General features: G+C 42.7%; 3 protein-coding genes across 11 annotated transcripts in view; 1 reads left to right on the forward strand and 2 right to left on the reverse strand.

Moving 5' to 3' along the window:
* The first annotated feature begins 74 nt into the window (after positions 1–74).
* DOLK (dolichol kinase) lies at positions 75–5,312 on the forward strand. Of its 2 annotated transcripts, none has more exons than XM_035890010.1 (2): positions 75–250; positions 2,806–5,312. In XM_035890010.1, exon 2 carries the CDS (start codon positions 2,911–2,913, stop codon positions 4,480–4,482), a length of 1,572 nt encoding a protein of 523 aa, XP_035745903.1. In that variant the 5' UTR covers positions 75–250; positions 2,806–2,910; the 3' UTR covers positions 4,483–5,312. The 2 variants fall into 2 exon arrangements, with proteins under 2 accessions (XP_035745903.1, XP_009632909.1); XM_009634614.2 differs by lacking the exon at positions 75–250 and adding an exon at positions 387–609.
* A 147-nt stretch (positions 5,313–5,459) lies between these two features.
* On the reverse strand, positions 5,460–15,185 carry PHYHD1 (phytanoyl-CoA dioxygenase domain containing 1). Of its 3 annotated transcripts, XM_035890017.1 has the most exons (12): positions 14,755–15,185; positions 14,103–14,399; positions 13,112–13,270; positions 12,477–12,552; positions 12,322–12,369; positions 10,693–10,748; positions 10,448–10,510; positions 10,327–10,348; positions 9,829–9,957; positions 8,145–8,261; positions 7,872–7,998; positions 5,460–7,681 (listed from the first exon to the last, which is right to left on the reverse strand). In XM_035890017.1, exons 2-12 carry the CDS (start codon positions 14,133–14,135, stop codon positions 7,636–7,638), a joined length of 876 nt encoding a protein of 291 aa, XP_035745910.1. In that variant the 5' UTR covers positions 14,136–14,399; positions 14,755–15,185; the 3' UTR covers positions 5,460–7,635. The 3 variants fall into 3 exon arrangements, with proteins under 3 accessions (XP_035745910.1, XP_009632922.1, XP_035745913.1); XM_009634627.2 differs by having other exon boundaries at positions 14,103–15,185; XM_035890020.1 differs by lacking the exon at positions 5,460–7,681 and having other exon boundaries at positions 7,890–8,020; positions 14,103–15,185.
* A 68-nt stretch (positions 15,186–15,253) lies between these two features.
* LRRC8A (leucine rich repeat containing 8 VRAC subunit A) overlaps positions 15,254–27,717 on the reverse strand; it is a 25,184-nt gene continuing 12,720 nt past the window's right edge. For all 6 annotated transcript variants that reach the window (XM_035889819.1, XM_035889830.1, XM_035889832.1 and 3 more), the window contains 2 exons: positions 26,871–27,717; positions 15,254–23,927 (listed from right to left, as the gene is read on the reverse strand). In XM_035889819.1, coding sequence (XP_035745712.1) covers positions 23,652–23,927; positions 26,871–27,717 — 1,123 coding nt within the window. In that variant the 3' untranslated portion in view covers positions 15,254–23,651. The remainder of the gene's footprint in view (positions 23,928–26,870) is intronic.

Below are 27,717 nucleotides of genomic sequence, written 5' to 3' on the forward strand. Positions count from 1 at the left end.
AAAGGACAGGGTGGGGGGAGCCCGCAGCGCTGCGGAGGAGACGGGGAGGAGAGGGAGGAGGCAGGTGCTGCAGCGAGGCGAGGGCTGCCGGGGGTTTGGGAGCGCGTCGGCTGGAAGCTTCCCTTCCCAGAGCAGCCGGGATGCAGATCAGGGAACGGGCTTTGTGCGGCTTGAAACGGGGGGGCGATGGGTCCCGTTCGGTGTGTGAGAGAGCGGGAGTTCCGAGGAGCTTCACGTTACCTGAGAGAAGGTGTGGAGGAGGGAATTGCCGCAGGCACAAGAAAATGAAATAATTCAATGGTGAAATACATTGCGTAGCAAATGCAAAGCTGCTGCATTAGAGTAGGAGACCTGCGTTTCATACGGTGAAATTCTTCCTTGTCTTACAGCCAAGCTGGCAGGCTGCCCGCTGGGGGAAGCTGTCATGCGTCGTTACGGATGCAAGAGCTGGGTTGCAACCTTAAAGTTGCCAGACTGAGAGAGAGGCCTTTTTCAATCTTTGGCTGACGTGTGGTATTTCCCCTGCCTGTCCTCAAATAACCTTTAAGCTCCCCCTTCCCCTGTGCTCAGAAACAAGGAGTGAGACCCCAAAACCATTAGTGGTCCTAGGTGGATATTGCCCATGCCAGTTCTGGTTTATTGACTATATGATCAATTCTTCTCCTGATCGGTTTAAAAATTAATTGTGATGGCAAAAAGATTACACTTGGCCTGATCTAGCTGTATAGCGGCAGTAAATGTAATGACATTATTTGGCAATCAAGTATTTCAGGATATACAAATAACGATGCCAAAAAAAGCAGTCTATTAATAGCCAAGAGTTTTCAGTACAAAGTCATAAATAATGAAATAGTCCAGACCCACAGTGTAAGGGAGCTTGACAGTACAAACTTTAATAGTTACCCAGTAATATTACTACTAAGATCTCTATCAGCTTTATAATCTGGTGACACCATTCAACACTGGATGAAAATGCAAACCAGAACTTTAAATAAACTTCTAGCATTCCATGAAGGAGCTAATGTAGATATTAGTAACGAGACCGGGGGAGCAGAATTTTATAAGAGTTTACTACTAATTGGCTTAAGGGTGGGCCAGAAAGGATGAAGCAATCCAGAGTTTCAGCTGGAGATATTGTATCCAGCAGGGATATGCACAGCTGGATCAGACAGTCTATTGCCAACAGAAATACAGAAACTGATACCTTGAAAGAACCTAAAAGAGATCCCAGTATAATGCATTGGCTTATGTATGACTAAGACATAATATCAAATTATGGATAAGGAGAAATAAAGGTTGCCAGAAAGCAATAAATGCTGGTGAGAATTGCACAATGTTTGAATGCCCATAATACTTTGAAGAAGTTAAGATATGATTTAACTTAGTAGAGTCATTATGTGCATTGCTGATTATCTCAACTATTTATCTTATAGTCCAAAAGTTGAAGGGAAAAATCAGTTTGCAACAGAGCTGTCATCGGCTGTGAGCCTTGATTCAGAGAAGGTGAAGTGCTATAAATGCAGTGTTAGTAAGGCCAGGGAGTGAGGCGATCTAGAAAACAATGACAGCTTTAGATCATGATCAAGAACATCTTACAAGGTTTACTTACTCTTGAAGAATTTGAGGAAAATAGTGCATACCAGACATTAATTAAACAAGTCACTTACAAAGTAATGATGCATTTTTGGGATGAGACTTGCTAATATTTGTCTAGTATCATTAATGACTACCATTAAAATATTTTGCTTATTGATAGAGATCTAGGTTCTGTGTAATATAGGAGTGTGGGATTCTCACTTGGAAAATGGGAAAGATACCTGACAGGGGGAAGACACTGTGCCATGGCTTAAAGAGAAATTAAGCCAATACCTTTAAAGATAAGGAAGAATAAATCAGGCTTGTTCACTCACATATGGAGCTGTATAATGGTTAACTCATATGGCTAAAACACATTGTAGAGTTAAACAGAATATTGACAGTATGTCAAAAGGGACTAGAAGCATATTTTAGAATAGGTATCTTTGTAACAAATATGACCGGGCAGTGCTGTAGAAGCAAAATAAATTAAAGCTGCTTCATACTAAGGATGTGATGAGCAGCATGTGCACTGGCTGCAGGTGAAATTATTTCTGTTCATTTGATTCTTTTGTGGCCAGATTTCCAACTTAGCTTATCTTGACAGTTCTGGTAATAGATCAAAATTAGATAAAGTATGCCATTTGAGATTTTTTTTTTTAATGATTGTGATGTTTTCTTTCCTATTTCTATTGTAAATACTACTTAGCATTATAAAACACCTGCTGCAGTAACAAGTATGTAGGGGGTTTTGCACAGCAGTGGGAGAAGAAATATTTAATTAAAGGAAGAATGTTCTGTAAAACTACAGTGAGAATCACGTACAAAATTAGATTCTAAAATTGTCTTTGAACTTTTAAATTAACTGTATTTCAAATTCACACCATCACAATGAAGCCTTCTGGGAATATTTATGGCTTGTTTGCTTCATATTTCAATTCAAAGACACTGAAACAGAAATATTTAAAACTGTGTCTGAATACCCCAGTATTCAGTGGTTCACTTCTGTCACTGCAGGCTGACTTCTCCGATTCTCAGAGGGGGATAACAGTTTTGGCTGATTGATTACCTCACTGGTTTGTTTTGGGTTTTTTTATTCACCTGTGTGTTAAAATTAACAATTGGCACATAATTATCAGTTTAAATTGAGCTTAAGAACAAAATAGCTGTGTGAAAGCTTTAGCTTTTCTAGTAGTTGCTTTAATTGTTTTGTTGGTTTTTTTTTAATAGGAATTGCAGTAGCATGAAAGGGAATTCTTCCTAATGGACAACTATTGAGCACATCAGGACTCCTGAGAAAGATTCTGAAAGCTTGAGCCACGTTGGACTGGAATAATGTTAAACAAGCCAGTGCTGGTGGAGTCCCTGATTGTGTTTGCCATCGTCCTCTTTGTGCACACAGTGGTATGGGACCGGTATTCCTGGTGCGCCGTCGCTCTTGCCATCCAGGCTTTTTATGTCCAATTCAAATGGGACCGTCTGCTGCAGCTGGGTGGGGCTGTGTTCCAGTTCCGTACAGCAGCGAACAGTGGCCTCCTGCCAGCTAGCATGGTCATCCCCTTGTTGGGGATAGTGATGAAGGAGAGGTGCAAGTCTGCTGGCATTGTGTACTTCGAACGTTTTGGCATAGTTGTAGCTTCCACTGGCATGCTGGTTGCTCTCTTTCTGTCTGTAATAGCGGTTGGCATCACAAAACCTGTGCCAACCAACACTTGCATACTTACTGGTGTTGCTGGCAGTATAATTATCTATACCATGAAGCATTCTTTGACTGTTTCAGAAGTGATAGAGGTCCTGGAAGTGCTGCTAATTTTTGTCTACCTCAGTATGATCTTGCTGTACTTGTTGCCTCGATGCTTTACTCCTGGAGAAGCATTGCTAGTTCTCGGAGGCATAAGTTTTGTTCTCAATCAGCTCATTAAACGCTCACTGAATGTAATTGAGGGCAGAGGTGATCCCATAGACTTTTTCCTTCTGGTAGCAGTTGTTGGAGTTGTTCTTCTTGGGCTTTTTTTCACTGTGCTCTTCATTTTCATGGATTCGGGTACGTGGATCTCCTCCATGTTTTTCCACATGATGACAGCAGTGCTAGGCTTAGGGGTCATCATGCCTTGGCTTTACCGGCTGATCCAGAGGAACCCTTTGTTCTGGCTACTCCAGTTTCTGTTTCAGACACACACAAGAGTTTACCTTCTTGTATATTGGACCTTTTTGGCTGCTTCAGCATGTGGTGTAGTTTTCTACCAGAATGCTAAGAGATCATCTGAATCTAAAAAACACCAGGCCTCGACTATAACCAGGAAATATTTCCATTTCATTGTTGTAGCTACTTATGTTCCTGGACTAATTTATGACCGCCAGCTTCTCTACGTTGCTGCAGTACTCTGTCTGGCAGTGTTTATCTTCTTAGAGTATATTCGGTACTTCAGGATCAAACCATTTGGCCAAACCCTTAGGCATTTGCTGTCTCTCTTCTTGGATGAAAGAGACAGTGGACCTCTAATCTTGACTCATATTTATCTCCTCCTTGGCATGTCCCTCCCAGTGTGGTTGTTCCCCAGATCTTGTGCTCCTAAAGGTACCTTGTCTGGGGCAGGAGCACTGGTCCCCTACTCTGGGGTACTGGCAGTAGGGGTAGGAGACACTATTGCCTCCGTTTTTGGTAGTACAATGGGGGAAATCAAATGGCCGGGAACAAAGAAGACCTTTGAAGGGACAGTGACAGCTATTTTTGCTCAGATCATTGCTGTGGCTCTTATTCTGATCTTTGACAGCAGTGTGAATCTGAACTCCAGCTATGCCTGGATTCTGGCATCTGTGAGTTTAGTTTCTCTTTTGGAAGCTTATACTACCCAAATTGATAATTTGCTGTTGCCCCTCTACCTCCAGATAATGTTTATGGCTTAGAAGCACTTACTTCCAGGAAGAGAGGTTTCTCTCTTTCTAGAGAAAAGTGGTAATAGAATGTGCACTGTAATGAGAGCTCAAAAGCTGATCTAAACACTGCTTTTGGTACAGCAGATAAAGAGTTGTTGAAAACAGAAATTAAGATAACCTATTTAAAATAAAGAGTTTGTTTTGGTCTTGGTTTTTTCCCCTGTTTAAAACAGCATGAGTTGATTTATGTTCTCTCAAGAAGACAAACAAGACTTGTAAATTGGATTATTAAACACAAGTGCTATTTCTATGTCTCTTCTGGGTGCTCAGAGGCAAAGGAGGTAGAGGAAGAGGAGGCAAGTCAATGGGAGGAAAAAAAATAAGCAAAGCTCTCAGATTTTGCCACCTCTGCATTGCATCAGAGCCAAAACTTTTTTTACTGTACGGAGCCCTGCTGTCTTGTATTACTGCATATGCAAACTCCTCATTTCTGTATGAGGGCCATTTAAAGCACGTTTTATAATGAGGGTGGCCACCCTCTCCACAAAGTGAATACGACTGTCCCAACGTATCCAGTCACCATCAACAAGACCATACTAATGCACTGCAATGGATAAACACAACTTCAAATTCAGGAGCTATAATAGCTAAGTTTATCTGGGACAGGTGCAGGAAGTCTGAGAATGTAAGAAACTATTCCAAAACAGTGCTAACAAGAGAGATGCGGTTTTAGCCCTGGAGATTTGTGCAACAAGAAAAATGTCCTTCAAGATTTTAATCTCTAAATTCATTTTGAATAATATTCAATGTAGGGGAAAAACACTAAGCAAAGTCACAGAAAAAATAATTACACATTAGTCATGAAAGAAGAAAATCTGTTAAAGTCAATAAACTTCTTTAATACTATTGCAGTTTTCTACTTATATTTTTTCAGCTAGCTGTTCAATCAAATAATTTTAAAATGCTTTTATAAACAAGTTGAGTAAAGCCATTTAATTCTGTCCATTTAATTAAAATTATAACTATCCTGTGGCCAAAACACACCTGTAATTTTTACGTATAAAATCCTTCTGTATTGACAATCTCTTCTCGCCAGTTTGCCAAGTGTCCATTAGAACAAGACACATCAGCACCTGTCCACCCTGCCTCTTCCCTTCCCCTGAGAAGTGTCCAAGCAGACTTGCATTCCAGGATTCTCATTTGCAGGATGAAGTTAACTTCTGACACTTCTATTCATTTTTGGGAACAGTTTTGTGTGAGTCCACAATACCTTACACAATACTGTCCTGCAGTCCTAGCCATGAGATTGTGTCTTAGGAGTGAGAATAAGACTGGGGTGGAGTGAAACCAGTGCTCTCAGCCAGCAAAATTGGCTCCAGAATCTAGTATTGTGTTTGTCCCTGCAACAAGCCAGGGCTCGAATAGCCGAGAGGCTCTGTCCCCCAGTTTACCCCCCTGCCTGGGCAGAGCTCCTGAGCCATGTTAACTAATTTTCCTGAGGTTGTCAAAATCATCCGGAGTTGGTTTATGATGTGATAAATTGTCAGGTAATCTTTGTAGGAAACCAAACTCAGTAACTGCACTAGATGGAGTTTCCCCTCACATTTAACAGGAAATCCTGCAAATCCAATCCAGCTTCTTGCTTTTATTTAGGCACTTGAACTACGTGTGTTTGTACATTGCAGGTCGCAATGCATATAATCAGAGGACAAACTATCGCTCCTCATAATTCTCATAATAATTCTAAATTATTAACTCTTCTAATGGAATGATACAGGAAAAGCTTTAGCTGCTGCCATCACAAGCCGCAGCCCTCACCACTAACACCATAAAATAGCACCAGAGTTAAAGGAAGTCACTTCCCCTCCACCCCACTCACAACTTTCCAACAAACTGTAGAAAAGATAAGGGAAGGGCAGCAGCCATACCTGCAGAAACTTCGAACGTTACTGCTGGTGCCGTTACCCAGCTGCCTAATTCCTACTACAGCCACCGGATCGTTCCTCTGTGATGAATTCTTTGCTGCACTAAACCTATTCTGCATTGCCCAGCAAAGCCCAAAGGGCTGAAAGAAACCAAATTTGACTATTTCTCATCAAACAAAGGCCAGAGACAGGCGACATACTTTTAAAAGGGATGAGTCAGTAAGAACTGGGGCTCACTCTGCCAGGACTCCGAGCAATCTTAAGGTTACTACAATGCAATTAGTGCATTGATGAGACCGGGCTCATACCTCAGGCTTGCCACTGCACCAGTGCCAGTGAAGTTACACCTACACTGCTTCTGCTCAGTTTAGGATACAGGCTTGAGCTTGCCTCAGATGTGATTTACATTTCTTAACAGTCCTTAGGTTTCACCTTGCTGTAAGTTGGTTTGGTTTTGTGGGGCTTGGGGGATAGTAATTGTTCTTGTGCACATTGAGAGTTCAGACCACTCATCTGACAAATTAGCACTACCCCTGTCTGCTGGGAGAAGGTCACACTGTGTCTTCCTCAAAGAAAAGATGAGGGAAATGAAAAGGAGAATTTATATATTTTTAATTAAATGTTAGGAGTTTCATTGGGGGTTTTTGCTTTCATAATTTCAACATGAATCTTTAAGAACTGTAATATTTTTAATCAACACAACCCCAGAGATCAAACACTCAGTTTGCTGGAAATACTTAGAAGATTGATTACAAAAGTAGACTTCCTGATTCATTTTGCCCACAATAGGATTATTTGAATCACTATAATCCAAACAACAGCACAGGGACCTAAGGGTAAAAGTCAGCCATCTTCACATGACACCTTCACCTGCACTGCTGGGATTGACACAGCCAAGAAATGCACCAGACGTGCTCTTGGCTTAAACAGAAAAAAATGCTGAGTATCTGCAAGAAGAAACACTTCTTATCTGGTCCCAGCCAAGGTGCAATTGCCTTTAACAGTCTATTCTCAAGACGAAAGAAGTTTCCATATCAAAAGGACTGGACGACCGTTCTCATGCTAGCAGGGCTCATGCTGTAGTAGAAGCTTCTGTCTAACGCTGGTATATTCAGCAATGTCAAGGGTCCTCGTTCCGAGAAGAGGATAAATTAATCTTGAGAGCTGATCTAGTGAAAGTTGTATTGAAAGAGAACATGAACGAATGATCAGAAAGGAATATTGATCAGCTATTGACTCCAGAAGCCAATCACTAACTTCAAGTGTAGAGCGATGGAAAAGGCAGTTCAGGAGTTGGCTGGAGCCTAGGAAGTAAGGAAGAGGTAAAAACAAAACTTCAGAGGCTACTCCAGTTCTATGGGTATGAAATCAATGCTAACTGAGGTACCACCAACAGAAACTGTGACATGCAAAACCACCAATAAAAGTTTATCCTGGCTATTGCACTGAAAAGGCTCTTGTTCCCTCAGCTGTTTGTTAGGATGGCAACGTTACCAGTTCTCTTTACTCCAGCTGGTGTCTTTGGCTTCCATCACATGGAAGGTGAATGCGTGGCGAGAAGATTCTGAGCTGTTCAGTTCACTCTTATGGACGACTTCACCATGGATGAGAATGAGCCCACCTGTTTGAAAGAAACATCCGTACTGCTTTTTCAATTTGTGAGTGCTAGCTTTAGAATGTAAGGGAAGTTGTAAGTGTGACAATCCAATTTTAGCTCTCTTGTTTATCTTGAGCTGTAAATCAGACTTGGTCGGGGGTTGGTTTTACCTTTATTTATAGGCAGAGGTATGAACCGGCTGTTATCGTAGGTTGGCTCTGACCCTACAAATTCTACACGTGTTGAGGCACCTGGAGCTGCACGGACCATTCTCCGAGTAATTCCACCTGCAAATCCACAGAATAAGCAAACACACATAAAAATTAAACAGCTAGCTATGTTCTGCACAGAGGAACAATATCGCAATTTCTCTTGGTAATGACAGGAACTTCATTACTATAGCATATTAAATTTTTTCCTTAGTAATTTGGGTGGGGTTTTTTCATTAAGCAAAGGTTTAGAGTTTTCCAGCTGTGGCAGAAACTGATGAACAACTGCCTTTTGTTTGCCTTTCTGGCTCTTTCTGTGCATTGCAACATAGCCCTTTAGGAACACAAACAGCCACACACTTATGCAAAGCCAACCTTTGGTCCATTTCTCCTTTCTATATGAGCATAAATTGCAATCAGAGTGCAGCTGACTCCAGAATTTATGACAGATGAGCACCTTAAAAAAAAATCTTAAGAGCACTATGATTACACTCACTGAGTGAACGCTTAGGAAAGCAACAGTTTAAATTAGTGTGATTAGTGTGCCCTAGGGGTGCTGCAAGACAGAAAACTGCTGGTAATCCAATAGTGGTTACACACAGAGCAACTACCCTTGGTCACAACAGCCATTAAGTGAGTCTGTGCTGATCTGGTTTTGTCTGTGTGTTCCCCTGGGACACTGACTGTTCTCCAATGGCTTGGATGGTGTCCAGGTGATCCTTGCATAGACTTAGAGGCTTTCCTTGTTTACTGAAATTCAGACCAATATTTGACAGCTCTGCGTGTGTGGAAGAGGATTTTTATTCCCACACAGGGCTGTCAGGTCTAAACATTTTCTCGGCCAGGGCAAAAAAAGGGATCTTTGTGGAGGGGATGCAACCTGGAAAATAAACAGTTTTGTGAGCAGACTGGATGGGGGGGGGGGAGGGAGGGGAATATAAAAAGAAAAGAAACAGAGTGATTTCTCAGTGTATTCCTACTCTGGAAGGCAAAAGAGGGATTATTACTCTTCAGACTTGATGAGCATTTTCAAGGCTGCAATGGAAGGAGCACCAATGCATGGCAATGACCTGTTTCACTACGAGAAGAAAGGACCCAGTAGTTTAAGACCTTCTGTACATTAAAGTTTTAAATCTCAGTGGCCTGGCAGGGAAGACTGAATCTTGCAGGTGAAGCTCCTGAAATAATACTGAAGTGGAAAGAAAAGATTTAGGAGCAGTTTTAATGGGTCTCCCCTTAACAGGTTCTGGAGTAAGTAAAAAATCAGGAGGACTGTCCTTTCTTGCCCCAGTACCCTGGATTCTTTGTTTCTATCAACTTAAAACTAAACATAGTGTCAGCTATGTACACTACATACTTTTTTATTTTAAAATATTGTTATATTAGACTCGTGATGGGCTGGTGGCCAAGAGCAAAGTGAAGCAGTTAATAACCTGCTGAAAAATGTGGTTGTAGATTTGACAACAGCACAGGGGGAGATCCATGCAGTAAGTAAAGTCATCCTTTCAACAAACAAGATCAGTAGCGTGTTTCTGCAGGCACTGCGCGATGCAGGGAACATAAACACGGTCCATGTTACCCTCCACCCTTAATCACAACAAGGGAGCACATTTCACAGCATGCACCAAACCATCACAACTCTTACTGGTGTGAGAACCCGGAATGAACCACAAGCAGCCATTCTCCTGCGTGGCATCCTCCAGGGCAATCCAGAACCCCAGGATTCTGCCCAGAGGCTCCGTGTGCAGGAAGGTGGCATCCTGATGCGGGGTCACTGCAATGAGACGCTGTCATTAAGGTCTTTTAACACCTGAGGAATTCGGTACCACTAGAAGGATGGCAGGCTTGTTTCTCCCCGACATCTTGACCTGACCTACCCTGCCCACCTATCCAGCACACACATTAAATCTGACATAAAAATACCACCTTTCAGCCTGCTGCAAATGTAAAAGTAGCTCTTTGTTCAAGTTGCATACCATGTAAAAACAATTCTGGAAAATGTGGATGCTTTTTAATAATTTTAAGAAGGCTTGGACCACAAAACTCACAGGCTTAAGTCTGATTCTGAGCCTTTTTCCCCGTAATATTCCTTTCCTAAAGGAGTGTTATCTGCAGTGTGATATAGAGATAATACGAATCTCACCTTCACCACCAATGCCAGGTTGCTGCAAGGAAAGAAAGGTGACGTGTGAAGAGAAGTTTCACAGCTTCCCACCTAACAGTATCTTATTACTTGAGCAACAAGAGGGCTTGAATTACTGTACCTTGAAGATGTACATGCTTTGCACAACTACTGGTCTCTCAAGGCCTAGTTTTCTTCCCAATTCCTGCAAGAAGACTTTCCAAGATTTATGTTTGCTGTTTTCTGCACACTATAAAGCATCATTCTTTGAAGGTATTTAAATTTTCTTTTACAGAAAAAATTACTATCCTTGGGAGTCTAGAAAATTGACTTCTCCATAATTTATTTTTTTTTCCCAGACCATTCTAGGAAACAGTAACAGCTCACCTGCACCTTGGAGGAGTGGGTGATTTGCTTGAAGACAGGATCGTAAGCATGTAAAGCTAAAGGGGAAGAAAAGGCTCAGATTGATCATTAACAGAAGGGAACCTGGCAGTTCTCAACGATGAGCTGCAGAGCCAACAACCAAGCAAGATAAATTGTAGCCAGAAACTTTTATCCTTCCCAAGAGTGGACACACATGGCTTACCAGGCCTAAGGTGATACAACACTTGTAGATTTGTACAATCTTCTTCAGAGACCAAAAATATAATTACTCACTGGCCACAAACTGCAGCTATATGAAAAACAGTGTATAAAGGTGAACACAAATTGAGTATTATGTGATTAAGTATTATATTATACAAATGCTAACATGACAACCACTATACATGACCCCAAGGTACGTAGGTGAATTCACCCTTTAAAAAGACACTTCTTAAGACCTACCAAAAAAAAAAAGTAATTACTGCAAAAGGGCCCATAGCTGTTTGCACACAGACACTCACTACAGGCCAGCTCTGACAAAATCGTAAAGCGAAGACTCAGAATCATGCCTCCACCTCATCATGATCAAATTTGCCATGAAGATACACAACCAGGTCCAGCAGGGGCTGCTCCCAAGCAAGGGAAGAGATGACTCGACCGAAAGTAGTAATTACCAAAAAAAAAAAAAAAAATTAAGTCAAGAAGCCTTTTGAATTGTTAAGTTGCTGAGTCAGCAGGCATCTACAGTGGTTTTCACTTCCCCTGGGGAAAAGGTGAAGTGTAACAGAATGGCAGGGGGCAGGGAAAGGGAGGGAGTTTTTCTGAGAAAACCAAAGCACTGAGAACTCTCAGTACTGAACTTCCAAGTTTAGTGAAGTTTAGTCTGAACAAAGTTCACGCATTTGGAGATGCAGCGGATCCTGCTCTCTTTTTCCATGTATTGTTTGAAAACAAAAGGAATCAAAACGCAAGTTCGGTAGCTGGGAGAGAGGAAATAGGTCAAACTGAAACCAGTAAGGGTAAAGAAAAGGCACTGGTGACACCAGCGGAGGGAGAACGGTTTCAGCCTTGGCAACCCAGCCCTGCACAGGACGCAGAAGACACAGTTTGATCTGTACTGAATGTGACCGGTCTTGGGCAGTAGATTTATTAGAGCAATCTCTTCCATGAAAGAGGCAAGGGCTGAAGTCCAAACTTTTGCATGTCAGTGACTCCGAGCTATGCATCACTGAACAACCTCCTAGAAGGGTTTTTTGAAAAGGATCGTAATGGAAGGTTTTTAAGTCCTCTGACAGCAGAGAGCAAGGGGACAGCACGGAGGGAATTGCAGAGACACTGACAGAGTGACAGGGGGAAAAGCAGACTGACATGTAGAAATCAAGTTGAAGAATTTAACACAGAATCCCAGAGTAAAACAGCCTGGGGTTGGAATGACAGGAGCTGTGTGGCCACAGTGGCGAGAGGGGGGGAGGTTTGAGATATTTGAGGCACAGAGAAGCCACACAAGAGGGAAGAAGTCACTTCCCTGCTCCAAGTTTTCGACTCAGATGGCCAAGGTTATGTATAGTGAGCGGGTCTGGAAAACTCCTCATGTCTGAAAGTCACATCCCTTTTGTCCATCTCTCTCAAAACCCCATCCTTTAAACATACCATGGCCAATCTTGCTGATGGATTTCTCTTTTGGAATTAGGAAGTTACCTACAAAACAAAACCAGAATTTAACATTGTTTGCAAAGCAGGAATCATCCCTAGAGCTGGAAAACAGTCCCCGTCCCCTCCCTTGGCTAACTCAGGCTGGAGCTTACCTCTCTCATCCAAAACGCCTTTCTCAAAGAAGAATCTAATCTTGTCTCCACTGGTTAGGAAATAATCCGAGCTACCCTGCCAGGGGTAAGAGCCCAGTAAAAATCGTATCCTTGTAAAAGCATAAATGAGCCTTTGATCAAAGTGTCTAATACTCACCTGCATCTTTTTCCCCATCAAGCCGCAGCATAAACAAAACACAGTCAACAGAAGTCACTCATACAAAGGCTTTCTACAATACTAAATCTCATGGCATTGATTAGGACTTTACACAAACCTCTCACGCAGAGGCCACCCTTGCTTTGCCTTTGCTGGCTGCTTGGAAAATAACCTATTTACTGTCTACAGAATGAGTACGAAGTGAGCTGTGAGAGCTGCCTGTGGCTACCAGGGGCAATTGTTGGGGGGCTGAAAGGACAGCAGAGCCACACACACCCTTTCCTCCTTCACCCTCCGGTAAGGCCACCGGCAAACGTTTGTAGAAAGGTGGAGAGCAAACGCCTCTCACAGCATTATGTTCAGTTAAAAGAAAGAGTCTCATCCCCGCCGGAGTGAATCCTGAGCAGCTATTTGCCTTTTGCCTTTTCCCTTTCTCCTTCCAGCGCTCCAGCAGGGACAGCCCTGCCCTTCTCAGTACCTGCACCTGGAGCTGCTCCTCTTCCTTGGTAGAGAACTCGGTGCGGCAGTGCGGCGGCACTTCCATCTCCGCTATGATTCTCTGAATCTGCTTCCTCATGCTGTCACACTCCTCTGCAGTGAAAAAATGCTCTAGGACAAGGAAGCCATCCTCACGGAACTGGAAGAGACAGGGTGATTGCTCTCCTCCAGAGTCCTCAAGGGAAGCAGTGCAAAGCAAGAGAACACAGTTCTGGCCCTTTGCTGTGCCTCAGCTCAGTGTGAAAAGCATCCCAGCTTCAGCTCTAGCAGCTGGACAATCTGCTCTTAATTTTTAATTTCAGGAGGGGTTTCTACTGTAAAAAAGGTAGTTCATTAACAGGCTCAGATTCCATACAGTAAAGAACAACACACCTCAACCCCCCAGTCCACAAAGCAGAGAAGATATCATTGCTAGAGCCTTTGTGGCTTAAGGTTATCTTACCTAAAATGTATGACCAGCAACTATTAAATTACAAAGCCTTCTAATAGGCTCAGAGCGGTCATACCCAGATTCCAAATAAGAATGAAATTCCTTTACAAACTGCAAAGCATTGTTTTCTCTAAGGGAAAAATCCCTGGGTGATTTCTTGCGGTTGACTACACATTCCCTTACAAAATGAAGTGAACTCTTGGCATTACTGTTTCTTTATATAGAATACCCTAGAGATTATCCCTTGACAGGCAGATTTCAACTTCACGGATAAGAACTGAGTAGCAGAGACAGAAGGGCACAAGAGAAATTCCTCCAAGAGCTCTGCAGGATAAGCTGCCTTCTGGAGAAGTTTGTAGCCACAACAGGGTCCTCACACGTTCAAAATGAATGCAATGCAAGAAGCTGAGAAGAATATAAAGTGTTGTAAAGCAGATCTTTGCTAGACCTGGTCACGGGTTAACTAGTAGTGACCATGTCTTACAAGTAGTGTCACCTGCCTGCACTAGGCACGCTCCTTCCCCGGGGTGCAGTTCCTTACCTGTTGGATCTGATGCTGGGTTACAGACGCCATCAGAGGCAGAAGCTCCCAGGATCCCACCAGCCAGACGACGATGCCACCCCAGCTCTGCAGGGCTGACTCTCCGCCTCTTCACGTGATCCTTTCCTCGGCATGTGATAACAGCAAGCGCTGGGCAGCCGGATGGTTGCACAGCCGGTGGAGTTACCTCTCAAGGAATTTTGCCCCCATTTCTGGTCGTTTCTTCCCAGTGGGGACGTGCAGGGCTGCAGAGTTTTGCTTTGGCTCTTGGTACTACTTAAAGTGCACAAAAGCATTCTGCTCAAGTGTGATCACAAACTTGATTCACTTAACTCCAAGGAGGAACAACTCTTTTAATTAATAACCCAGATTTAAAAAAAGAGCAGTTAAGCTGGTAAACACAGTGGTAAAACAAGATAAGGGAGGTAAAATAAGATTCAAGTGGGATGAAAAGATCTAAAAGTTTTAAAACAAATTAAAAGTGGCGATTCAGGCTCCTGCAGAGCCCTTTTTGCTCAGTCAACAAGTCCTGCCAGTGCTTCAGCACCTGAAAGGGACTCCAGCAACCCAGGAGATGACAAATGGCAGACTAAAAGGTATTAAAGCTAAAGAGCTTTTGGTAAGGGTTTGATAAAATTCATAGCAAACATACCTGTTCTTTCCATTCACAGCTGCTCTTTGGCGATGCGCACCTTCACTTGCTCACTTCACTCTCCTGCAGCTCCAAATGTGCACATAAACAGGTGAACCCAAAGCCACAGTTCAAACCAGAGAGAGAAAATGCAGAAACTAGATCTAAAAAGCAGAAGAGTGAAAAAGAGATGCAAGCCCAGCGGTGGCGCTCCCCACCAACACATCCTTCCCATCACATGGGAATCCTTGGGGATTTTTCTCTCCAGAGAGGAAAAAAAAAAAAAAGTGTTTGGCTCTTGCAGGAAACACTGAAAACATCCTTTCAGCAGCATTCCACAAAGAAATAACATCATGGGGGTGGTTTGACGCATCACTCACCTAGCCAAAAAAACAACCCCAACAAAATGAGGAAGTGCAAAATGCTCATGGGAAGGTGTTTGCTTCCAAATATATTTGCTAGCAACTGAAAAAAAAAAAAAAGAAGAGATACAAGCCCAGCGGTGGCGCTCCCCACCAACACATCCTTCCCATCACATGGGAATCCTTGGGGATTTTTCTCTCCAGAGAGGAAAAAAAAAAAAAAAAGTGTTTGGCTCTTGCAGGAAACACTGAAAACATCCTTTCAGCAGCATTCCACAAAGAAATAACATCATGGGGGTGGTTTGACGCATCACTCACCTAGCCAAAAAAACAACCCCAACAAAATGAGGAAGTGCAAAATGCTCATGGGAAGGTGTTTGCTTCCAAATATATTTGCTAGCAACTGAAAAAAAAAAAAAAGAAAAACCCATCTTAAAGAGAAGTTGTCTTAAAAAAATAGTCCTCTATTCTGTAAGGGAATCAACTCTGGATAAAAATCTCTCCCCATCTTATTAAAGGGGTTTTTTTGAGTTTTAATGAAAAGAGAAATCAGTGTTTTCTTTTTTGAGCATTTACAGCTTATTTTCAAGCTCTCCTCTGCACACAAGAGGATATGAATTCAGTAGTTTAAAAAGCCGAATTTTGCCAGACTTTAACCACTGGGCTACAAACATAGAGGGGAAAACAGCCAACCTCCATTGCTGCAAAACCCCAAAAAATTAACCAAGTAGTTCCTCCTTCCTGTTAAAGGACTCTCACCAACTGATGGAGCTGAAGTGTTTTTAAGGAAGATGTGTAACCAGTGGAAAACACACCCTGCTGTAGCTATTGCCTGTAAGTCAATCTCATGAGGACCCACCTCCCCCCTCACCGGGAGGCAGCAATCCTGGAGAAACATGCCTTCTACACCACACACGCTCCCGTGCCACACCTCAGCCCCTCTCTGCATTGCCTCCGTCATTCGTGATGTCATGTACTTCTCACTCCCAGTGACCTTTTTTTTCCGGCGATTTAGCACGTCATCTTCTCCACTCCCCACCTTACACACACTTGATGACTTCAGGGTCTGGTTTAGTTCAGATGCATGACAGTAAACCACAGCTTTCCTGTTCTACGGATTGTTTTGAGCAATATAAACAGCAGATCGCAGAACACAACAAAACACAGATGATAACATTGAATAAACTAGGAGCAGCAACCCATCGTGGTTAGAGGAGCGTTCATCAGTGTCTGTCCTTAGGAGTCCTCCAGTTCTTTGCCACTCCAGGCGTGCTCCTATCTCGAGGCTTAGAAAGACCTTTTCACGAAGAAGAAAACCACCCCTGCCACATAATGCCCAAAAAAAGTCAAAGAGAAGGATGTCATCTTCGTAAATACCTTCTCTTCCAGTAAGTTTAAATAAGGAAGGTAGAAAGTACTGGGACAAAACTGGGAAATGATCCCCTTTTCCTTCCCTTTCTCCCTCTCAGAGAGCTCTTTTGCAGACTTAAACAGTTTCTCCTGCCAGCTCTGCAAGAAAACTGCACTTCTGGCAAACTCCATTGGAGGCTGCCAAAGCCCACCCCATGTCTGTGTGAAAGGTACAGGAGTGAGTGGCATCGGAACATGGACAGCCCTGCAGCAGACAAAGCACAAGTGTTTCAAATGCCTTTTTGACTGGCATGATTATCCTAATTTCCTCCTCACTAAGAGTTCCTATTGAAACCATTTGGAGCCACGCCAGCTTGCCAGTTCTCCGGAGTCAGCTTAAGCAGCTCAGCTCTCTCGCCAAAAATCACTGCTGCTAGAGCTGCCAGGGTTATTAGGGAAGCAAAAATTTCAGCTAGATCTCTCATCACCTCTCCTGAAGTCTTTGATATGATCAGTAACAAATAACAGAATATTTAATGAGAAACAAGGAGCACAGGAACAACAATAACCATAATGAGTATTTCAGTTACATTAAATAGTATATTAGCATTTAAAATGGCACAGATACTTCAATACTTTTGTTTTCCCTGTGTTAGCTGTCCTTTCCTTCAAGTTACCAGAAGCCTCAGAAATGCAGTGATTTTCCATGAAGAGAATTCTGTCATCAACAGGTAAAAACAAAATCAGCAAGGTAAAAAGCTTATGGTGCAGCAGGGCTAGAGGATTTTACTGGAATAAACCCAATATCATTCTAGCTGCCTCTACTGCATCTTTATGTTTTTCAGCAAGCTGCGTAGTAAATTTGGAATTACCAGGATTAAAAGTCTTTTTCCCAACAAAGACCAGTTCTTTAGCCTTGGGCTCTTTCCCCATCACTGTATTCAGTCCTGCAGGAATCCAGCAAGCACCAGTTTGCTTTAATGGTACCTTTCATTCTTTCCTTTTGCTCAGCTATTCAAAGAGCTGGTAAATCCTTGCCAAAAGGAGCTGCAGTCCAAGTGAACCTTAGGTGACAAGGGACATTTTGTCCTCTCCTTTCTCGGTTCAGGCCTGCTAAGCATTTCATTAAGATTCATCAATGCCAATACACAGTATCACAGCCTGCTCACCTTTTCTGTCACTGAAGTGGGGCCAACATCACCCTGGTCAAGTAGTCTTGGACAGAGGAAGCGAGGAAAGGCAAAACACACAAGAAATACCTTTCTATACAATAAACGAGCTGCACAGAAACTCAAGCTGCCTTTGAAAGTTACAGGCTGATTCTCTGTAACACATCATGAATGCCCTCAGTTCGGAAAGATGCTATCTGCCCGCATTTTCAGTTGAAAAAGTAGCAGACAGTTAGGAAACACACTTAAATCATTTGTTACCAGCAGTTGGCTGAAGGCACTATTTCTATGGCAACAGGCAGTTTCCTCCATTGACTTCAGTCCCTATCCCTTTCCTAGGGAAGGAGAGCACAATATGCATTTTGAAAACTCAACCAAGCGTCTATGGGACCATGTAGACAACACTCCAGCAGTCTTACGTTTGGCAATGTAAACCATATCAGCCATTTGTTAAAGTGACGCTGAAATATGTAAGACAGTCCAGGCTTGTCAGTGAGCAGGACCTCTTTTGCTGTGCATCTACTTTTTGCCTATTCATAAAGGAATGTCATAATCCACAAGGACTCATGTGACAAGTAAAAAAACCCCAATAATCCTACACAATAGTTGGAATTATTACATCTGTCTTCTGAAAATTGAGATAGTGAAAGGCCGAGTGCCTTTGCATACAGAAAAACTTAAAAGAAAGCAGACATAAAAGGAAAATGCAAATTAAAAATTAAAACTTTTATTCTGTTGAAGCGTCCAGTCTTACAAGTCTCTCAGAGCAAACAATAGCAGCCTTCAGTGCTTAAGGTGGAGGTGCTGTTGATCAGCTGCCCAAACAATCCCACACACAAAGTGAATGTCATGATTCTGAAATGTTACATCAAGTCGCAGATCTCTGATGCCAAACCACAACCCTGCTCGTACATTTACAAAATGGGAGTGAACAATGTTTAAGCCATGAGTACTGTCTCACTTAAATGGACACATTGACAGCTGTAAAAGATGACTCAGGCTCATTAGCCCCCTTCTCATTAAGCTTCCTCGAGAAAAATTTCCCCCATTGTTCCATAAACTTCCTTTAAAGGAAACCAAGAGGGAAGAAGGGTAATTCCAGAAATCCTAAATTAAGCCTTTCTTTGTGTGGATTCACACAAAGTTCACCTTTGCTATTGGGGTCCAGCGATTCAAGCACAGCTACGTTTGAAAAGGGATTTCAGAGATGAGATTTCTGGAAGATTTCATACTGCCAAAGCTGTTTAATATTAACCTACCACTGCAGCTGGAGGGATGGAGGGAGAAAGGTCCGAGTCAAACAATACTCTTGCCCAGTTCCAATTCTGCTTCATGCACTGTTAGAATGCAGGTAGGACAGAAAACTTACTCTGTTTTGGCACATGCTTGGTAAAACTACAGGATCCACTGTATGGCTAAGCGGGGGGGTGGGGGGCAGGAATTAAAATGCAACAAGAAAAAAAAAATCAAAGTGAAGTTTAAGCAATAGTTTTACTAGTTAGGATTCACACAGCCTGACCTTAGGTAACATTTCAGAGTAGGTGACGCTACTGTTTATGGTATGACAATGTTGTTTGTCAGTGAGAAGTCACGCCAAAGGTTAAGAAACCTCTCCATGGTTGAAAGAAAAAGAATCAGAGGGAATAGCTGGCTTCAGGCAGAGATGATTACAAATGCATTTGAAGGAGCAAGTGCCTTTGTGGAGAAGCTACATTAATGTATCTCTAGAGAAGGCACAGCTATTAATGATGAAAAAAAAAAGTTATCCCCCCCCGAAGGAGGACTGAAAAAAAAAAAAAAAAATCCAAAGAACTCAAACCATGCTAGTCCCCTTCCCAAAGCAGAAAGAGAGGTAAGGAATCCATCACAGCTGTTGAATCCATAATATTTGAAACTTTTTCCATACACCTCATCCTCTGCAAAAGACGTGTTATTGTTCTCAAAATTTCTAGAATCATTTGTTAGAGAGGAAAAACAAGCAAACATTAAAAAAGGATCTCAGTGTGGTTCAGCAACAGAAAGCCACTTAATACTATTTATGGTAATGAACACCAAGAACTTACTTTAATTAAAATGAAGTGAGCTAAATGAATTGTATAAATGGTAATAAGAAAAAATTAAAAAATGAGGTAGGATATTATCAGGAAGTGACAATTAATACCAAAAAACACCACATGATGAAAGATACCTCTAACAGCTATTTAATCATTCAGACTGGCAGAGTAAATTAATTCCAGCTGCTGAATTAACTAGGGACCCAATAATAAAAGTCAGAAAACAATCTTAAACAAAGAACAACTTCAGCTAACGTTCCAGTGCATAGTTTCAGAGATACAGCTTTAACACATTTAATAGGTTTGGTATTCCTTGCCTTTCACCTGGTTCAAAATAATTAGTTGCAACTTACTACTTTTTGGGGTATTTAGCAGGAAAGGTAGAATTCCTAACTACTAACATTCAGTCCTAACATGGGATGAGCGTGCTTGTGATCTACAGGGGCTTCAAGAACTCACTCAGCTCAGAAGTGCTATTAAGGAAACAGTTGTTGGTTTTAATTCAAGTTGTCGTATGGTTTAGCAGCTAATAAATAATCTGGTTTGCTACTACTAGAGTGCTTTGAAAAGCCCGTCAGGAGAACAAGACACTGAACAGACTGCTGATTGTCTGCTTACATTAACTTTTTTTCTGAACATACAGACTGATGTCAGAAATAACCCCTAAACTTCAGTTTGATGGAAACTTAAAGGAAAAAAATAGAATACACACTGATTGAATACTTGCAAATGGGGAAGGATTGTTGACGTAAGCTCATCCCTCAAAGACTGAGCAATCCAGACACGTAATGGAAGTGGATGACTCACTCTGCTGTGGGTTGAGGAGTCCTGAGTAGACGCATTCAGGACCTCATGGTTTAGACTCTATCCTTGAAGTTTTAAAGCTTCTTCCATCATCTCATCATACGAGACTGATACTCTGGAATCAGTATCTATTTGCAGGAAGACCAAGAAGCACATATCAGGAGTAAATAATACATATTGCTGTTTTCCAGAGTGGCAATGTATTTTTGTGCCACCTGTGTTTCTGGTACAAGAAATTGTCAGACTGTTTATCCCAATTTTGCCACAGAGGAAGCGATCTCAAGACCTAGCAGCCACAACCAAAAAAAAAAAAAATGAGCTTGGAATATTGTAAGAGCAGCAAAAAGCTAGTGTTTTCATGCATGATCAGCACTGGGCTGTCTTACAATTGCTTTGTAGACCTCAGGCATGGGCAGCCTCTACTCAGCAAGCAGCAGGAGTATGGCTCTGTTACTTGATTAGAAGTTAGAGCCAGTCTCTGGCTTCTAGCAGAATAGCCTATTGCCCACTTGTCCAATGGACCCGGCTCCGAAATACATGGCAGTTCAGGAGGCTTGCAAGCTTCTAGAAGCAATGCAGCATACTTTCAGGAGCTGCTTATAGAAACTTCTAATGTAGCTGCGTAAAGTTTAGTTTGCATAACTAAGACCACAACTAGAATCGAGTCAGAGCACTCTTCTACAATGATCTAGACATACACAAGAAACCTCTCTGCTCCTGTATGCTAGGTGAAAATCCAGTGAGCTGCTGTCCTTTCAGCCTTGCCTAGGCTAAAATACATGTGTTGTAAACCGGTTACCCAGTGGCCTTGAATACAAAACAGAGTTCAAGCCTCTGTTCTATAGCCACTACTGTCCAGCACTATCCTTTGGTATAGAGGAAGGAAAAAGCCAGCTTCCTTCACAATCCAAACAGCCCTCACACCCATCATGAGGAACTGACTGGAAAACAGTATTACTGTAGCTAAGCCTGAAGCCATTGCTGCTTTACTTAAGAAGCATTAAGCCCACCTAGCAATGTCTGCCCTCTCTGTTGATCCAAAATGCTTGTGCAAATAGAACAAGTACAATCCAAGAAGCATCAGCATCAATACTTCCCCATCCTTTCAGCAGTGGCCCCAACTCTAACACAATTTAAAGTCACTAACACTGTTAGAAACAAGAGCTTTTACAGTACCTTGCCTTCCAGATAAAGAGATTTAATTATATTATTCCCTGGACCATTTAAGCTTTTCATAATGAATGGACTAAGGGAGGCAGAATTTACATCTTTCTTAAAAGCAGTTTTATAAACAGATCTCCTGGATTTTAACATAGCTTTATTTAAGCATCTGAACATCAACAAATCCAGAGCCCCGTTAACATTGTTCATGGTTTCAGCATGTTTAGTGTATATATTTCATATCTTACATCTGATGAAAAAAGCCATAGCATTGCCTTATTGCCCCAACATCCAAGGGATCACCATGATTTGCTAAGCCAGGGCACTCACTGGCAGCTTGCCAGAAACCACTTTGGAGATGGCTGCAGCTTCCCCCTTCTGTACACATGGGAGGCCTCCAAACTTCTCATGCCTCAGCTTGCAGCACTCCAACTTGGAGCCAGCCTATTGGTCTGATGCCAAATATTACAATTAGGACCTGCAGGTCCTTGAGCCTCCTCTTCCTTCTGATGGAAAAGAGCAAACTTAGGATGTATCGTAGGCACACCCTAACCACCCCACCTTAAAGCCATGATTATCGGTAGCTATTACAACTCCGCTACCTCTGCCAGTACAGAAGGTTGAGCTTTTTGTCAAACAATACCAAACAGGTCAGGCTTTTTCAATAGACTGCTCTGTCCCAGGAATCTAGAGGAGTTCAGTCCACAGAGGATTCTTATACTGCTCCTTAACACTGAGGGAATGAAAAGGGGAAGAAATAGGAGCACAGGTTTCTTTTCCAGCACCAAGTTCAATCAGCATTGACCTCTTATTTAGGTCAAGAGGTGTAACAGGAACTGACAGCTGTTAAAGTGAGGAGGACAACAGGAAAAAAAAAAAAAGAATCAAGCATCTCTGTAGCCTGTGTTCATGAAAAATACTGGCAAAGCATCTAACAACTTAATGGAGGGGGCAAGAGGTACAGAGGAAAGCAGAGTGTTCCTCTTTAACACCACCAACCCCAGGAGACAGCCCAACACACTGGCCAGTTGTATGTTCATATTTGATATGTGACAAAATACCAGGAATTTAAAAGTAGCTTAAAAACGTTAAAAGCCAGATCCTGAAGCAACTCAGTGCTTCTGGGAGAGTAGCTTAGACAGTCCGACTGCTTTTTATCCAGATCTTTCTCCCACTTGCACTATAACCATCCATTTCAGAACAGGCTAACGCTCTAGAATTGTCAGTTAGTGCCTCCAGCAGATCAGCTGGAGAAGGATGCTATGTGATGTACTCATCAGCACAAGTGACTTGAAACTGTTAAAATAGTGCAATCTTAAATGGGCAGATAGAGTTTGGGGGGTTTGGTTCCTTCTCCAGGGGCAGAGGAGAAGGTATGGAGTGCAAAGGGGAAAGACAATTGGTAAAAAAAAGATCCTGCATTCAAGCTGATGTCTGAGATAAGTTTATCCCCCAAATCCTAATGCCAGCATCTAGATAAAATCAGCTGTCTGTATCCTATCCCACCCCACTGTGGGGCCTCACTGACGGAATCTCCAAGTCAGAGGGGAACAGTACCAGGTGTCACAGAAAGATGGAGGTTCAAGAGGTTTCCTAGTCTCTTGATCTTTGCTTGCAGGACATTGGACACTCTCAGTCCCTGACACGTATAAGCCCCATTTGGTGCAATGCAGCAATCCCCACATTTCATTTTCTCCTCCATTGAAAGGTCATTTCTTCTCACCAGCACCATCCACTTCACCCCACTTCCTGTCCAGAACAGCAACACCTCTTACTCCCACTGGCCCTTGCTCAGAGGCCGACTAATCTGTCTTGATCCTCAGCCTGATCCCAAGCTTCCCCCATCCTGCATCTGAGGCCGGAAGCTGCCTCATTCAGAGTCATGTTTGTTCAGGGACTCCTTGGCTAGTCTGGTAGTGATCGGAGAGGAGAAAGGGGAGGATCTAGGGAAAGGGGGACTGGAATGGCCTTTTGTTTCCTTCTAGTTGGTCAGAGGCTTTCCCCTTTTTTTCAGGGGTTCAAGCTTGCTCTTTGTCTGCCCTCCACAGCCGCTCTTTGACTTCCAAGGGCAGTGTGTTGAACAGGTCCTCCTCTACCACAAGCCCACTGCGTTTCAGCAGAGGACATTCTCCCAGCTCCACAGGCAGGCACTCCAAGCGGTTCCCTCGTAGCTCTATCTGTGACAGATTTGTCAGCTCTCCAACACGGGATGGAAGTGACTGCAGCACATTGTTTCCCAGGTTCAAGGTTCTCAGCTTCCTGCACTGGAACAGCTCTGGTGGGAGACTTTCAATCTGAAAGAGAAATCAATCATAGGCAAAGTCACCAGCAGACAGGACACATGCTCATAAGAGACCAGCATGCTCACACAATGCTTCAAGGCTCACAGAGCACTTGTTTTTGATCATCTACTTCCTTGAGTGAGCTCCTGCTTTCCACCATAGGGACTGTTCCCCAAGTAAAAGTCACTAGACCATGATTGTGTATGGATTCCTCTTTCAGATGTTCTTTTGCATTAGTTGCAAGAGATCACCAATGATGATGGCTAAAGCAGAAGAGATCACTAAGGACAGTATTAGAAGACCAGAAACCTGCTCACAGCTGGCTGATACTGTCACACGGTCCCATCAGTATCAGCTTCTTCCCATCCCACACCCTTCATACCACCACTGGATCATAGTCCCTTTGCTTTAAGTAGCCATTGTACAATTGGTATTATATTGAACATCATAAAGATTGGATTTAGTCAGTACTCCTAGTTTTGCTGTAAAAAGAGCAGAGGCCACGTGGGTACAATCTCCAGGCCCTGAGAACTAGGGCTATTCTTTCATCATTTCTGTACGGCTTTGAAATGTTGCAAGGATTTTATGTTCCAAAGCACAGGGGTTTTTGACAGCACCAAAATGCAACCAAAAAAATTAAGCCACCAGCTGTTAACTTTCCCACCACCACCTTCATGTATCCATGAGCCACTAATTTAATAAGGCTTATTTCTATTAAAGCCTTTTAATAGTCCAGTCCTCCCAAAGAATTTCTAAGAAAACAATATAGCTAAGGTTTAACAAACACTGAACTATGAACTAAATGTAGCAATTCAGTATTCCCCCCTTAATTCAAAGTCTCATCTTGGAGGCTATCATTTGCCTTTAAATGCAACAGTGTCCTTTTTAAAACTTAAATTGTGCATGGCATCATTCATGACTAAATTAGACTGTAATCAGTTCTGAATGAGATGGAGTCCAAGGAAAAGCCAAGCCAAGACCAGACCAATGAAAGACAGTTCAATTCAATCTTCATTACTGGCATCGTTGAGTGTTTTGCAAACAGCAACATGCAATCAAATGATCACAGACTCTTGAAAATAGTGTTATTTAAGGAACAAGTATTGATTTAGGAAGGAAACAATGTGCTATGATACAGCCTGATTCCCAGAATGTTACACTGCTACCAGCCAACTCCAGAAGTCTCTATTTGCTAAGACTGTCGAGCTAGGAGAGGACATTTGAGATAGTTCCTGGCCTTGGGAAATGCCAGCCTACCAATCCTTGTGTTTCTTGCTGTCACTGTTTACTGTACGTAACCAGGCTGTCAGAGCCCCAGGGCAACTGTGGCCTTGCCCAGGCACCTGCAGAGGATACAAACAGCTTAGCTGTTTCACTGGGTCCTCACCACCTTCTGCTTCAGTACACACTGGAGTGAAGGCTGCCCCAGCCTTCCTGTTGCATTAGCTGGGTTTGGGGTTGGTTTTTATTTTTTTTTTCAGAGGAATGGGTGGTGTCACACCGTGCTGCAGAAAATGGAGCTTCCTCTAACTCCTTTTCATCCAAGAGAGGCTCCACCCCAAAACTGCAGAGGATACATTGCAGATTAACCCTCAGGAAGCCGTGCTAGGAAGGTTGCCGAAGACAAATGGTACAGAATTATCCAAGTTCCAAACAGTAGCTTAAGAATCTTTAAAATTCCCTCAGCTTTGCTTAATGCCATCCTCAGAAGCTTTGCCTATATCAGCCCCACTTGACCTGAGAAAATATTTTGGCTTTTAACTTAATCAGAAGTGATGTGTGCATACCATGAAAGTTACCAGAGCTCAAGCCACGCATGCAAACAGATGCACAGCCATCCAGTCTGTTAGTGCTGGGAAAACTGAGCGGCCAGCTCTTAAACTGGGATAGCTGAATGGCTGCTGCTTCTCTGCCATTACTCTTCAGTGGCACAACACAGACTTGAACTTTCAGGCACTAACTTCAAAATGCTAGCTGGAGTTTTAGGAACCCCATGTAACGCTGATCTGAATCGGCAATTAAATACTTGATTTGAGAGCATTTCCCCTGTGAAAAGCCAAACCATATTAGAGCTACTCTGCCTGCCTCTCACAGGCAATACGAGTGTTCAGGTATGAGCACATCTTGCCAACAGCAGTAAGGATTTGATATATTACAGTGACAACCTATCTGGGACAAGAAAACCCACAGCCATCATACTGAGGCATAGCAAGGTGCCATCATGTTTCCTCCTCTCTGGAAGTCAAGGAACTGCCACAGTTCACACTTTCATATCTAAATGCCAATTGATAAGCCTGGTTTAGTGCACTCTGCCCTAAGGACACTGCAGAAGATTGTTTTGCTCTCTCTAAAGTCACCTTTGTGGAACAAGACACTGCATTTTAGAAGTGAGAGCTTAAGAACAATTTTTTTCTATGTCTGTCCATACCCAACTTCTCACAGAAAAAGCATGCTTACAAGACCAAACTATGGAACATTCCCTGGAAATGCAAAGTGCTATAAGCAAAGCTGTAAGCCACACACATACATGCCCTAGATGGCTGCTGCCATAGCGTACATGTACATGGGTGAAGTACATAAACTTAAGTGCATAGCTCCAGATTAAGACTACAGTTTCTCAGATCTCCGTTTTAAGTCCAAAATTGATGTCAAGCTAGAGTCTACACGCTTCCAACTGCAGAGAAACAAGGGACAGGCAGCATTTCTAAACAGTCTCCCATTGCCACTTTGTAGCAGTTTCACTGTTAAGGGAAGAAAGCTACAGCACAAGGGCTGTTCGGAGAAAGCCTTGCCCCGGAGCTATTTGCTGTGTTTCGCCTTAGATAAACCCCTCAGAGGGAAACAAAAGCTTGAGAATTTAAATAGAATGGTGGTGCCAGGAATATTTCACAAACCATTACAGCATGTTTAATCAAACAGATAACAGAATCGCTAGAGTTACTTTTGCTCACTCACCCTGTTGGCTGTCACAGCTAAGTTCTGCAGGTTTTGAAGAAGTCCAACATCTGGCGGTATGGAAGTCAGGTTGTTGTGGCTGAGATCCAAGTACCGAAGTTTTCGGCAATAGAAGAGCTGGGTAGGGATCTTTTCTATCTTGTTACGATTCAGGTAAAGGCGTTCTAAATTAGTTAGGTTGCCTATCTGCATGGGGATGTAGGCAATGTGGTTGTACCACAATTTAAGGCAAGTGAGACGATGTAAGTGCTGGAAGCTGATAATTTCCTCAATGGTCTTTAGGTTATTGTCCTTCAGGTCTATCTCCTGCAGATTGTGGAGGCTAAAGATAGAGTGAGGAATGCGTTCCAAGTCACAACGGATCAGCTCAAGCTCTGTCAAGTTGACCATTTTCTTAAGGCTGTTGAGAACAATGAGCTTGGTGCCCTCATTGTTGATGGAAAGCTTCTGAAGATGCACACCAACATCTGTCACCACCTGTGGCAGCTTGGTGAGGTTACTCTTCAACCTTAACACCTTCAGCCTCTTCAACTCTCTCAACCCATCTATCACAATGTACCGGTTGTTTTCAGCACTCAAATTCCCTGTTAGATGAAGCTCCTCTAGTGTCTTCAGGCTATAAATCCAAAGAGGAATCTCCTTGATGTCTGTGAACTTGATGTGGAGAGATTTCAAATTCTCCCTTAAGAAGGCAAGGGCTGGAGCCTCAATTTTGGCAGCTGTGTGGTAGAGCCACAGTTCCTTAAGGCTGGTAAGCTGAGCAATGCTTGGGGGAATAGTGACATCGGGGATAAGCTCCAGCTTCAAGACCTCCAGCTCAATGAGGTCAAAGACTGTGTCAGGAATG

The sequence above is a fragment of the Egretta garzetta genome, unplaced genomic scaffold, assembly GCF_000687185.1.
Source record: "Egretta garzetta isolate BGI_Z169 unplaced genomic scaffold, ASM68718v1 scaffold190, whole genome shotgun sequence".
NCBI classification, from domain to species: domain Eukaryota; kingdom Metazoa; phylum Chordata; class Aves; order Pelecaniformes; family Ardeidae; genus Egretta; species Egretta garzetta.